Source organism: Gigantopelta aegis, chromosome 4, assembly GCF_016097555.1.
Source record: "Gigantopelta aegis isolate Gae_Host chromosome 4, Gae_host_genome, whole genome shotgun sequence".
NCBI classification, from domain to species: Eukaryota; Metazoa; Mollusca; class Gastropoda; order Neomphalida; family Peltospiridae; genus Gigantopelta; species Gigantopelta aegis.
The window spans coordinates 118,238,067-118,253,641 of record NC_054702.1 but is presented as its reverse complement, the minus strand read 5'-3'; the positions used below and the strand labels follow the sequence as shown (position 1 = coordinate 118,253,641).

Genomic DNA, 15,575 nt, shown 5'->3' with positions numbered 1-15,575 from the left:
TTCAAACTCCACCTACAAGACACGGCAACAAACCATTCATAACTCAGAATACCTTCAAACTCCACCTACAAGACACGGCAACAAACCATTCATAACTCAAAATACCTTCAAACTCCACCTACAAGACACGGCAACAAACCATTCATAACTCAAAATACCTTCAAACTCCACCTACAAGACACGGCAACAAACCATTCATAACTCAGAATACCTTCAAACTCCACCTACAAGACACGACAACAAACAATTCATAACTCAAAATACCTTCAAACTCCACCTACAAGACACGGCAACAAACCATTCATAACTCAGAATACCTTCAAACTCCACCTACAAGACACGACAACAAACCATTCATAACTCAGAATACCTTCAAGTTCCACCTACAAGACACGGCAACAAACCATTCATAACTCAGAATACCTTCAAGTTCCACCTACAAGACACGGCAACAAACCATTCATAACTCAGAATACCTTCAAGTTCCACCTACAAGACACGGCAACAAACCATTCATAACTCAGAATACCTTCAAGTTCCACCTACAAGACACGGCAACAAACCATTCATCACTCAGAATACCTTCAAGTTCCACCTACAAGACACGGCAACAAACCATTCATAACTCAGAATACCTTCAAGTTCCACCTACAAGACACGGCAACAAACCATTCATAACTCAGAATACCTTCAAGTTCCACCTACAAGACACGGCAACAAACCATTCATCACTCAGAATACCTTCAAGTTCCACCTACAAGACACGGCAACAAACCATTCATAACTCAGAATACCTTCAAACTCCACCTACAAGACACGGCAACAAACCATTCATAACTCAGAATACCTTCAAACTCCACCTACAAGACACGGCAACAAACAATTCATAACTCAAAATACCTTCAAACTCCACCTACAAGACACGGCAACAAACCATTCATAACTCAGAATACCTTCAAGTTCCACCAACACAATGCATTAACAAACCATTCAGTTGTAGATAACTCAAATTACATTCAGCTTCCAACTACAGAATGCTTTAATAAACCATTCAGTTCTAAATAACTGAAAATAGTTAAATTAGTCTGTGTTTCATTATATTACATATTGTGCAGATTCCACCATCATAGCAGGTCATCCAGTTCAACGAATTTCAAATACGCATCAGTATTAATTATATTATAGATGTGGTAATATTTACTAGATCGACATGCTGTAGGCAACATAAAATAATAAAAATAATGATGATGATGATGATGATGATGATGATGATGATGATGATAATGATAATAATAATAATAATAATAATAATGATAGTAAGTTATTATTTCGGTGACATTATAAATAACTCATCTTAAACTTGAGTTTATCTAACTTATGTAACAACTTTGATTAATTTAAACAACTAATCTAAGTAAATAACATTTACTTAGACCAGTCACCTGTTTACTAGTATCTTGCACTTAAAGCCTAACGCACACGGCAAACAAAACTGTTTTTCGAAAACAGAAACATGTTTCGTGTTTTGATCAACCTTCCGCAGACGTCGAAACGAGTCAACACACATGACAAACAAAAACGTGTGAAACATTCTCTGTAATGCCCCCTAAACAGTGTCAAGTCACATGATCACAAAATGGCAGGGTCTAACAAAATGGCAGGGTCTAACAAAAAGATGAGAATTCATCAACGGGGATGCTGACAATGAAATATTTCGGTCCATTCGTGAATACAACGGCATGTGAGACGAGGCATTTAAACAAAATTATTACGGAATTGGAGGCCGAATTGGAGGTTGTTCTGCCCATTTTTCAAGTAACAGTTCCTCGCTTGCAGAGGTCCACACCGGTTCACTGGCAGATGCCATTTTGATGTCAGGTGCCACGTATTCGTTCGCTGATTGGTTTATTGTCCAACGACATTTTGTCTGTAACAAATTTCAGTTTCGCAAGTAACGCACACAGCGAAACACATCAGAGCAAAACACCTAAACGTGTTTTTTGAAATCAAACAAGTTTGATTCGCGAAACACGTTTCACTAAACAGTCGCAAAACACGTTTCACTAAATAGTTGCAAAACAATGTTTCTTGTTTTCCGTTAACGCACACGAAAAACAAAATTGACCTAAACATGTTTTTGTTTAAAAAAAAAGTGTTTTTGACTGCCATGTGTGTTAGGCTTAAGTAACAAATCGCAAGGACTGACAATATTATTTTTCTAAGTAAACTCTTATCTATCTACAGTAACGGACTCACCTATCTAACTGAACAACCTGTCCTTCTTCAACATTGCATAAGATTTTTGAGATGGGTTCATCTGTGTAGCCCTGAAAAGAATATTTATAATTCAAATCAATCAGTAAATAATGTTAAAATAACAGATACCAAAAATATAAACAGAGAAAACAAACCTGTTACATGGAGAGGTGGGCTGTAGCCCAGTAGTAAAGCACTTGCTTGATGAGCGGTCAGTCTGGGATCAATCCCTGTCAGTGGGCCCATTGAGCTATTTCTCGATCCAGCCATTGCACCATAACTGATACATCAAAGGTCATGGTATGTGCTATCTTGTCCGTGGGATAGTGTACATAAAAGATCCCTTACTACTTATGGAAAAACGTAGCCGGTTTCCTCTCTAAGACTACATGTCTAAGTTACCAAATGTTTGACATCCAATAGCTGATGATTAATAAATCAATGTGCTCTAGTGGTGTTGTTAAACAAATCAAACTTTGTTACGTGGATTACATGGATTTATTATATTAATTTACTACCTCACTGTTCATTTTTCATCTTTTCACTTTAAACTTATGCTAAATGGTTTTCAAGTTTTCAATTTAAGTTGAGGCCAACAGTAGAACTGATTCAAACATTTCCAGGTAATTCTAAGAATAATTTAAAAACTAAATACAGTATTTGAATTGTGTAACAGTGAAATCTTTAGAGGTTAGCCTTAAAGAGTAAGTATGAACGTACCCCACCCCAGTTTAGGGTCCTAGCCAGGTCGTTGCCTGTGCCAATGGGCAGAATAGCAACGGGCGGAGTGGGATTCCAGCCAAGTGTGTCGAACACGGTGAGGATCCAGCCAACCGTGCCATCACCACCACACGCCAGAATCCGCAAGTTAGGCACTTTTCTGTAAAGCTCAAGCCTGTGAAAACAACACAGTATAGATGAATACCACTAATAATCCACAAGTTAGGCACTGTTCTGTACAATCCATGCTAGAATCCACAAAGAATCCACATGCCACAATCTAGTTAGACTCTTTCTGTTCAGATTCAACCTGTAAAATGAACACAGTAAAGGAAAAAACACTAACAATCCATGCCACAATCTAGTTAGACTCTTTCTGTTCAGATTCAACCTGTAAAATGAACACAGTAAAGGAAAAAACACTAACACTCCATGCCACAATCTAGTTAGACTCTTTCTGTTCAGATTCAACCTGTAAAATGAACACAGTAAAGGAAAAAACACTAACAATCCATGCCACAATCTAGTTAGACTCTTTCTGTTCAGATTCAACCTGTAAAATGAACACAGTAAAGGAAAAAACACTAACAATCCATGCCACAATCTAGTTAGACTCTTTCTGTTCAGATTCAACCTGTAAAATGAACACAGTAAAGGAAAAAACACTAACAATCCATGCCACAATCTAGTTAGACTCTTTCTGTTCAGATTCAACCTGTAAAATGGACACAGTAAAGGAAAAAACACTAACAATCCATGCCACAATCTAGTTAGACTCTTTCTGTTCAGATTCAACCTGTAAAATGAACACAGTAAAGGAAAAAACACTAACAATCCATGCCACAATCTAGTTAGACTCTTTCTGTTCAGATTCAACCTGTAAAATGAACACAGTAAAGGAAAAAACACTAACAATCCACGCCACAATCTAGTAAGACTCTTTCTGTTCAGATTCAACCTGTAAAATGAACACAGTAAAGGAAAAAACACTAACAATCCATGCCACAATCTAGTTAGACTCTTTCTGTTCAGATTCAACCTGTAAAATGAACACAGTAAAGGAAAAAACACTAACAATCCATGCCACAATCTAGTTAGACTCTTTCTGTTCAGATTCAACCTGTAAAATGAACACAGTAAAGGAAAAAACACTAACAATCCATGCCACAATCTAGTTAGACTCTTTCTGTTCAGATTCAACCTGTAAAATGAACACAGTAAAGGAAAAAACACTAACAATCCATGCCACAATTTAGTTAAGACTCTTTCTGTTCAGATTCAACCTGTAAAATGAACACAGTAAAGGAAAAATGAATGTGAAAATTAAAATAACACATGACTGTTACAAATGACTATCTAGTTTGAAAAGGCAACCAGTCTAAAATGTAGCTAAATTCATTTTCTTACACTGAAGTAAGACGTTTACTATGACAGCATAACAAATACAAGATTAATTATTTTTCTTGGTGTTAGGTATATTAAAAATATCTTACCCAAACTTGGGGCCTCCAACTGAAAGATCGAATACCTGCCGAGGATTCAGTAACCAAGAGAACTTTTGTAAAAGTTTTGCACCTTGATTGCCTCCACTTTTTGGATTAATAAACAGTAAAAGTGGCTTGGGAAGCGGTGAAGGAATGGGTTTAATAATGAAAGGCTTCAGCTCGTCTTTGCTTCTTCTCTTCTTCAGGGACGATCGGCGTTTCTTTGTCGTGCGTATCGAACACTTGAAAGACCCCTGAAACAGTCAAATAGGTTTACAATTTGTATTAAATTGAGAATTTAACAATGGATTAATTCATGGTTTGAAAAATATGTCATTAGCCTTTGACAAAACATATGGTGTACAACAAAGTGAGAAAAAGAGATATATTGTGGTATACATGTCACATCTGAGCTGGACAGAGAACAAGAGAGAAACTGTTTCATCATTTTCTGTTTATTAGTTCAATGTTTGTTAAACAAAGAGAATAACCAGAAAACAATTGATTTTCATCCAAAATATGCATTAAAAAGTAACAACATAAACAAATAGTTACTTATATGTGATCAGTTAAAGAAAGAATGCTAAAGATTGACACCGTCACAATTGGTGGAATACCAAAACATGGAAGTCCAAGCAGCGAGTTATTTCTATTATCTACTAAATCAGTCTGACTGAATACAACGGAGACATTGTTTTCAGACTGTTCAGTAAAAATCATGGTACTCACTTTGCGTGGAATTTTGATGATCCAAGATGGAGGAATGATGATGACTGCATGGATTCCCATGGTGCACTGCTCCTCCAACTGCCGCATCATGAAACACGTCGTCTTGTTGTGGTAGGCAGCCTTACACCAGGAACAACTGATTGCTATGATGTCCTGAAACACACAGATACTTGTAATAAACAGATGTAGTGGTAGGCAGCCTTACACCAGGAACAACTGATTGCTATGATGTCCTGAAACACACAGATACTTGCAATAAACAGATGTAGTGGTAGGCAGCCTTACACCAGGAACAACTGATTGCTATGATGTCCTGAAACACACAGATACTTGTAATAAACAGATGTAGGCAGCCTTACACCAGGAACAACTGATTGCTATGATGTTCTGAAAATAAATAGATACTTGTAATAAACAGATATAGTGGTAGGCAGCCTTACACCAGGAACAACTGATTGCTATGATGTCCTGGAACACACAGATACTTATAATAAACAGATGTAGACAGCCTTACACCAGGAACAACTGATTGCTATGATGTCCTGAAACACAGATACTTGCAATAAACAGATGTAGGCAGCCTTACACCAGTAACAACTGATTGCTATGATGTCCTGAAACACACAGATACTTGTAATAAACAGATGTAGTGGTAGGCAGCCTTACGCCAGGAACAACTGATTGCTATGATGTCCTGAAACACACAGATACTTGTAATAAACAGATGTAGTGGTAGGCAGCCTTACACCAGGAACAACTGATTGCTATGATGTCCTGAAACACACAGATACTTGCAATAAACAGATGTAGACAGCCTTACACCAGGAACAACTTATTGCTATGATGTCCTGAAAACACACAGATACTTGTAATAAACAGATGTAGGCAGCCTTACACCAGGAACAACTGATTGCTATGATGTCCTGAAACACAGATACTTGCAATAAACAGATGTAGGCAGCCTTACACCAGGAACAACTGATTGCTATGATGTCCTGAAACACACAGATACTTGTAATAAACAGATGTAGTGGTAGGCAGCCTTACGCCAGGAACAACTGATTGCTATGATGTCCTGAAACACACAGATACTTGTAATAAACAGATGTAGTGGTAGGCAGCCTTACACCAGGAACAACTGATTGCTATGATGTCCTGAAACACACAGATACTTGTAATAAACAGATGTAGTGGTAGGCAGCCTTACACCAGGAACAACTGATTGCTATGATGTCCTGAAACACACAGATACTTGTAATAAACAGATGTAGTGGTAGGCAGCCTTACACCAGGAACAACTGATTGCTATGATGTCCTGAAACACACAGATACTTGTAATAAACAGATGTAGTGGTAGGCAGCCTTACACCAGGAACAACTGATTGCTATGATGTCCTGAAACACACAGATACTTGTACCATATTTTTTAGCATATAAGCCGCTACTTTTTTACTGTGAATTGCAAGGTGTGGTTTATTTATGAATTTTACGGTAACCACCGTGCATATAAACCGCACCTTTATTAAAAATTATTATTCTCATAATAATAATATAGCATACCAAATGACTGGGACTGAGTATTACGATGGAATGGCTCTTTATTAATAGTCTAGTCAGGCTAGAAACAATACATCACTTATGTATTGTTATGCTTACAGTTTCAAAAATGGACTTGTCTGCAAAGTTTCTTAGTTTGATTTCTGTAACATTTATTGTTAGTAGTGCATCAGATGTGTTTGTTCGATGTTCTAAAATGATGTAACTTGCCTCATATTATACAAAGTAATGTTGTTATACTTTGTAGTAAACACATCCCACTTGCATGTTCGATATTGCAGATAAAAAGTCAATGGCAGCCTAAACAATGTCACGTGACACAATTACAATGTCATATGGCCATTTATGGCCACTTGCAAAAGCCGGACCTTAACACTGATATCAAAACAGTTTCTTCATATCTTTAACGCCATTGTTTCTTACCTGTTTGTAATGTTTTTAATTAATATATCAGAATTTAAGTTCAGTATGAAGCTTGCAAATTAAAATCACATAATCGGAGTACCTGTAATGTTTGTATTAAATGTCGACATTTCCAATCTAATTAGCCCGCTAATTTATACAGAGCATTATACATATATAATTAATTCTTGGTAAACATATATATATTTTTTAAAGGCCATCATTTAAAAGTTATAAAACAATGTTGAAACTGTAAACAATCAACAGGACCGTGCTTAGTTTTGGTTCACTGGCCTACATATCCAGCTTGACCCGACCTCGTTTGAATATGTAATTTTTGCACATGGCACGCTAGTTAGATTACAGAGAAACATGTGTACTGCAATCGAGTGAGTAGATCTACTAGTAATTTTCATCAAATAAAATGTTATCATGTATTTTTTTTTCTTTACAACTAATGCAAGATTATGAACATAGCATTATCAAGTTATTGTTCATATTTTCGTAAAAATAGTCGGGTTTGTCAACAGTGTGTTTTGTTTATGAAACTTTTTCATTAGGTGAAATGAAACTGAAAGCGACACAATCAACGACAACTTATTGTTTGAATTTAAGGGAGAATGGATCTCATTATTGTTATTAAATGCAAACAATTATTAACTGTAATTAAGTTTGTGGCTTTATTTTAACTGCGGCTTATTTAAAGGTGCGGTTTATGTACGAACGCAGGTCGGAATTTGGTCTAAAAACAAGGCGTGCAGTTTATACACCAGTGCATGTAATAGGCCGGATAATACAGTAATAAACAAATGTAGTGGTAGTGGTAGGCAGCCTTACACCAGCAACAACTGATTTCTATGATGTCCTAAAAATGCACAGATACTTGTAATAAACAGCTATGGTGGTAGGAAATCTTATACCAAGAACAACCGATTGCGATGATGTCCTGAAACACAGATACCTTAAGCAAACAAGCCACTCACCTTGCTGGGGAAGGCAAATCGTTGTTGAAATGACTGAAAGAGAAATAAATAAATAACAGTTAAAAAACTCCATTAAAAAGTGTAACTTCTGGATGTGAAACAAAGGTTTAAGACATTTCAATGACAAAGGGTAATTAATACAAGAGATACAGTGATGATCTACTGAGGTAGATGACAAAGGGTAATTAATACAAGGGATACAGTGGTGATCTACTGAGGTAGATGACAAAGGGTAATTAATACAAGGGATACAGTGGTGATCTACTGAGGTAGATGACAAAGGGTAATTAATACAAGGGATACAGTGGTGATCTACTGAGGTAGATGACAAAGGGTAATTAATACAAGGGATACAGTGGTGATCTATTGAGGTAGATCTATTGAGGTAGATGACAAAGGGTAATTAATACAAGGGATACAGTGGTGATCTATTGAGGTAGATGACAAAGGGTCTATTGAGGTACAGTGGTGATCTATGACTATTGAGGTAGATCTATTGAGGTAGATGACAAAGGGTAATTAATACACGGGATACAGTGGTGATCTATTGAGGTAGATCTACTGAGGTAGATGACAAAGGGTAATTAATACAAGGGATACAGTGGTGATCTATTGAGGTAGATCTATTGAGGTAGATGACAAAGGGTAATTAATACAAGGGATACAGTGGTGATCTATTGAGGTAGATCTATTGAGGTAGATGACAAAGGGTAATTAATACAAGGGATACAGTGGTGATCTATTGAGGTAGATGACAAAGGGTAATTAATACAAGGGATACAGTGGTGATCTATTGAGGTAGATCTATTGAGGTAGATGACAAAGGGTAATTAATACAAGGGATACAGTGGTGATCTACTGAGGTAGATGACAAAGGGTAATTAATACAAGGGATACAGTGGTGATCTATTGAGGTAGATCTATTGAGGTAGATGACAAAGGGTAGTTAATACACGGGATACAGTGGTGATCTATTGAGGTAGATCTATTGAGGTACATGACAAAGGGTAGTTAATACATGGGATACAGTGGTGATCTATTGAGGTAGATCTATTGAGGTACATGACAAAGGGTAATTAATACAAGGGATACAGTGGTGATCTATTGAGGTAGATCTATTGAGGTACATGACAAAGGGTAGTTAATATACGGGATACAGTGGTGATCTATTGAGGTAGATCTATTGAGGTACATGACAAAGGGTAATTAATACAAGGGATACAGTGGTGATCTATTGAGGTAGATCTATTGAGGTACATGACAAAGGGTAGTTAATACACGGGATACAGTGGTGATCTATTGAGGTAGATCTATTGAGGTAGATGACAAAGGGTAATTAATACAAGGGATACAGTGGTGATCTACTGAGGTAGATGACAAAGGGTAATTAATACAAGGGATACAGTGGTGATCTATTGAGGTAGATCTATTGAGGTACATGACAAAGGGTAATTAATACAAGGGATACAGTGGTGATCTATTGAGGTAGATCTATTGAGGTAGATGACAAAGGGTAATTAATACAAGGGATACAGTGGTGATCTACTGAGGTAGATGACAAAGGGTAATTAATACAAGGGATACAGTGGTGATCTATTGAGGTAGATCTATTGAGGTAGATGACAAAGGGTAATTAATACAAGGGATACAGTGGTGATCTACTGAGGTAGATCTATTGAGGTACATGACAAAGGGTAATTAATACAAGGGATACAGTGGTGATCTATTGAGGTAGATCTATTGAGGTACATGACAAAGGGTAATTAATACAAGGGATACAGTGGTGATCTACTGAGGTAGTTTTTGAGTGATTTATTCATTTCAAATTAAATGATGGAAACGTCTTGATAAAGAACACTCATCTAAACATGTCCCTTGGGGTTTTTCACTTTTGTCTTAATTCAGTTTTTAAATGGTGAACACTGGACAGGATTTCTCCCGAATATTCCAGGTTTCTTGCACAAAGCATGCAATCACTGCAACAACTGCTTGGTTGCATTTCTTCGAGCTGTTTCATGCACATTTTCACTGGTTTACATCCATAAATCCATTCACAAATTTATTACTCCAAACAATCCATGTCATAATAACTTTAGCCTTTTAGCATATATCAGAGTGAATACCTTTCCACACTGTTTACACTTGCCCTCTTGTCTGCGCCGATGAACCCAGTGGTGACGCATAAAAGTGTGCTGCAATGAGAAAGACATGAGTAACACCTTTAACATGACGTACCTGTCACTATCCTGCCCCCACCCTGCTATCAAACTCAAACCACACTAGCCTGATATGTGGAAAATGTTTCATGAAATTGTGCTTTGAAATTTGGTTATTTATTTGTTTCCAAGGTAACAGAAAAAATATTGAAACCGAAAACTGCCTCATATAATTGTCATTACATAGTAAAAGGCACCACTAGACCACCAGAAAGATATGTGTACAAAATGATTTTAGATTTTGTGCTCTGAAAAAAGTCAATGAAACTGAATTTGATTATTTTATTCCATGGTAACAGAAAAAATATCGAAAATAAAAATTCCCTTAAGGCCACTAGTTGTGTACAACATTTCATGCTGTTATCTTGAATGGTTTTGAAGTTGTGTTGCTTGGAAACAATGAATTTCAAGAGACTACTTTTGACTACTAAATTGATATATTGGAAATGTTTTGAGAAGATATCTTAAACAGCTTTGTACTCTGGAACCTGTGAATGAAACAGTAAACTGGGTCATCCTGGCTGTTTGTTTTTATGTTAACAGAAAGAAAAAAAAAAAAAAAAAAAAAAAAAAATCCCTCATAGCAAACTGCACTACTAGACCACTAGATTAATATGGTTACAACATTTCGTGAAGTTATCTCGAATGGTTTTGAAGTGGTTCTCTGGAAATACTGTTGAATGGATGCATGGACGGTGATTGTTTTAGTATTTCCAGCAAATCATCTTGAAGGAGATAATACAAATGTAGTTTTAATTCTGTACATAATCAAGTCACATGCCTGAAAATTTAACAATGTCTGTGGAAACCGTTACAAATCCTTTTCTAACTTGCTTGCATCCTGAAATTGTTTTGGGGTTGTCTGAGAAATATCTCCATCACAGTTAAAGCAAACATCGAACTCTATAGTGTCATCTGAGGCAGACAGGACATTGTCCATGGGCTAAGGAAACTGAGAATTGTGAAACTAGAAGTCGTGTCAGAGTTCCTAGAGATGGATTTGCCAAATTGATGAGAATGTAAAGCCACACTACAGTTAGTTAGAACTATTCCTATGACTGTGATGATCTATCCATTCAATTATAATGAGCTCAATGAATATATGATATACAACTATAACAGCTCAATCAGTGCCGTTGTGTTGTGATGTGATGTTGCAATAAAGTTGTGATGTGACGTAATGATTATGTGATACTGTGATTATATGATGTGATGTGATATTGCGATGCTATGATGACGTGATGTGATCTTATTATGAAGTGATGTTATGATGATGTGATGTTGTGATGAAGTGATGTTGTGATGAAGTGATGTTGTGATGAAGTGATGTTATGTTATGATGTGATGTTATGATGAAGTGATGTTGTGATGAAGTGATGTTGTGATGAAGTGATGTTGTGATGAAGTGATGTTATGATGAAGTGATGTTGTGATTATGTGATGTTGTGATGATGTGATGTTGTGATGAAGTGATGTTGTGATGAAGTGATGTTGTGATTATGTGATGTTGTGATGAAGTGATGTTGTGATGAAGTGATGTTGTGATGAAGTGATGTTGTGATGAAGTGATGTGATGTGATGTTGTGATGAAGTGATGTTGTGTTGATGATGAAGTGATGTTGTGATTATGTGATGTTGTGATGAAGTGATGTTGTGATTATGTGATGTTATGATGAAGTGATGTTATGATGAAGTGATGTTATGATGAAGTGATGTTGTGATTATGTGATGTTGTGATGAAGTGATGTTGTGATGAAGTGATGTTATGATGAAGTGATGTTGTGATTATGTGATGTTATGATGAAGTGATGTTATGATGAAGTGATGTTATGATGAAGTGATGTTGTGATTATGTGATGATGTGATGAAGTGATGTTGTGATGAAGTGATGTTGTGATTATGTGATGTTATGATGAAGTGATGTTGTGATTATGTGATGTTATGTGATGAAGTGATGTTGTGATGGTGTGATGGTGTAATGGTGTAATGGTGTAATGGTATGATGTTAATTGTAGCTCTCCCTCACCTCTCTGTAGTTGCGGACTCCTGCTTCTCGGAATGTAGGTTTGCATCGTAAGTTTTTCTGAAATAGTAATTAATATAATAATACATTCTACTCTTAATACTTTTAAAATAAACAGTCTTAGTCCAAATGTTCAAAGACAGTTATGCCATAACTAGTTAATTAACATTGGTATCTGAAGATGACAGCATCTTAACAGGCCAGCTATAATAACTGATCATTCAACTGATGCATAAGCTTCAGAGCTGGTTGGGGGGGGGGGGGGGGGGGGGGGAGGAATGGCAGTGCCATAGTGAGCATTGATATTTAAGCCTTTTGTAGTACCATTTTTTAAAATTCACAATCTAAAGGGAGCTAAAATTACTCTACATGAACTAGTCCAAAGGGAGTGATGGGAACCAATGGTAGCTCCCCTTAAGGCAACACGCCACCATTTGTCATGTTGTTACTTGCTGTAGCAGCTTAATATAGTCCGGTTTAGGAAATAGTTCCTCACAACAACAAAAAAACTACAAAATTCTGATATGCTTTATAAAATCTTTCTTTTATGATTACACATGTAGTACTAACTGATAACAACTGTGCAAGTGGTATGGTGCCACTTGTATAGCAGCAACATGAGGCAGTGGTCAGACATAGGGTCTAAAGTAACTTGTTATATGTAGTACTAACTGATAACAACAGGAGGCGGTGGTCAGACATAGGGTCTAAAGTAACTTGTTATATGTAGTACTAACTGATAACAACTGTACAAGTGATATGGTACCACTTGTATAACAGCAACACGAGGCGGTGGTCAGACATAGGGTCTAAAGTAACTTGTTATATGTAGTACTAACTGATAACAACTGTGCAAGTGGTATGGTGCCACTTGTATAGCAGCAACACAAGGCGGTGGTCAGACATAGGGTCTAAAGTAACTTGTTATATGTAGTACTAACTGATAACAACAGGAGGCGGTGGTCAGACATAGGGTCTAAAGTAACTTGTTATATGTAGTACTAACTGATAACAACTGTACAAGTGATATGGTACCACTTGTATAGCAGCAACACGAGGCGGTGGTCAGACATAGGGTCTAAAGTAACTTGTTATATGTAGTACTAACTGATAACAACTGTACAAGTGATATGGTGCCACTTGTATAGCAGCAACACGAGGCGGTGGTCAGACATAGGGTCTAAAGTAACTTGTTATATGTAGTACTAACTGATAACAACAGGAGGCGGTGGTCAGACATAGGGTCTAAAGTAACTTGTTATATGTAGTACTAACTGATAACAACTGTGCAAGTGGTATGGTGCCACTTGTATAGCAGCAACACAAGGCGGTGGTCAGACATAGGGTCTAAAGTAACTTGTTATATGTAGTACTAACTGATAACAACTGTGCAAGTGGTATGGTGCCACTTGTATAGCAGCAACACGAGGCGGTGGTCAGACATAGGGTCTAAAGTAACTTGTTATATGTAGTACTAACTGATAACAACACGAGGTGGTGGTCAGACGTAGGGTCTAAAGTAACTTGTTATATGTAGTACTAACTGATAACAACACGAGGCGGTGGTCAGACATAGGGTCTAAAGTAACTTGTTATATGTAGTACTAACTGATAACAACTGTACAAGTGATATGGTACGACTTGTATAACAGCAACACGAGGCGGTGGTCAGACATAGGGTCTAAAGTAACTTGTTATATGTAGTACTAACTGATAACAACACGAGACAGTGGTCAGACATAGGGTCTAAAGTAACTTGTTATATGTAGTACTAACTGATAACAACACGAGGCGGTGGTCAGACATAGGGTCTAAAGTAACTTGTTATATGTAGTACTAACTGATAACAACACGAGGCGGTGGTCAGACATAGGGTCTAAAGTAACTTGTTATATGTAGTACTAACTGATAACAACTGTGCAAGTGGTATGGTGCCACTTGTATAACAGCAACATGAGGCGGTGGTCAGACATAGGGTCTAAAGTAACTTGTTATATGTAGTACTAACTGATAACAACAGGAGGCGGTGGTCAGACATAGGGTCTAAAGTAACTTGTTATATGTAGTACTAACTGATAACAACTGTACAAGTGATATGGTACGACTTGTATAGCAGCAACACGAGGCGGTGGTCAGACATAGGGTCTAAAGTAACTTGTTATATGTAGTACTAACTGATAACAACAGGAGGCGGTGGTCAGACATAGGGTCTAAAGTAACTTGTTATATGTAGTACTAACTGATAACAACTGTGCAAGTGGTATGGTGCCACTTGTATAACAGCAACACAAGGTGGTGGTCAGACATAGGGTCTAAAGTAACTTGTTATATGTAGTACTAACTGATAACAACTGTGCAAGTGGTATGGTGCCACTTGTATAGCAGCAACACAAGGCGGTGGTCAGACATAGGGTCTAAAGTAACTTGTTATATGTAGTACTAACTGATAACAACTGTACAAGTGATATAGTACCACTTGTATAACAGCAACATGAGGCGGTGGTCAGACATAGGGTCTAAAGTAACTTGTTATATGTAGTACTAACTGATAACAACACGAGGCGGTGGTCAGACGTAGGGTCTAAAGTAACTTGTTATATGTAGTACTAACTGATAACAACTGTGCAAGTGGTATGGTACCACTTGTATAGCAGCAACACAAGGCGGTGGTCAGACATAGGGTCTAAAGTAACTTGTTATATGTAGTACTAACTGATAACAACACGAGGCGGTGGTCAGACGTAGGGTCTAAAGTAACTTGTTATATGTAGTACTAACTGATAACAACTGTGCAAGTGGTATGGTACCACTTGTATAGCAGCAACACAAGGCGGTGGTCAGACATAGGGTCTAAAGTAACTTGTTATATGTAGTACTAACTGATAACAACACGAGGCAGTGGTCAGACATAGGGTCTAAAGTAACTTGTTATATGTAGTACTAACTGATAACAACTGTACAAGTGGTATGGTGCCACTTGTATAACAGCAACACGAGGCGGTGGTCAGACATAGGGTCTAAAGTAACTTGTTATATGTAGTACTAACTGATAACAACAGGAGGCGGTGGTCAGACATAGGGTCTAAAGTAACTTGTTATATGTAGTACTAACTGATAACAACTGTGCAAGTGGTATGCTGCCACTTGTATAGCAGCAACACGAGGCGGTGGTCAGACATAGGGTCTAAAGTAACTTGTTATATGT

General features: G+C 37.2%; 1 protein-coding gene across 3 annotated transcripts in view; it reads right to left on the bottom strand.

The window, feature by feature from the left end:
- Positions 1-15,575, bottom strand: part of LOC121371904 (diacylglycerol kinase iota-like) — a 314,790-nt gene that overhangs the window by 15,530 nt on the left and 283,685 nt on the right. For all 3 annotated transcript variants that reach the window (XM_041498140.1, XM_041498139.1, XM_041498138.1), the window contains 7 exons: positions 12,374-12,430; positions 10,255-10,323; positions 8,132-8,164; positions 5,190-5,342; positions 4,470-4,714; positions 2,977-3,151; positions 2,257-2,327 (listed from right to left, as the gene is read on the bottom strand). In XM_041498140.1, the coding sequence (XP_041354074.1) occupies positions 2,257-2,327; positions 2,977-3,151; positions 4,470-4,714; positions 5,190-5,342; positions 8,132-8,164; positions 10,255-10,323; positions 12,374-12,430 (803 nt within the window). The remainder of the gene's footprint in view (positions 1-2,256; positions 2,328-2,976; positions 3,152-4,469; positions 4,715-5,189; positions 5,343-8,131; positions 8,165-10,254; positions 10,324-12,373; positions 12,431-15,575) is intronic.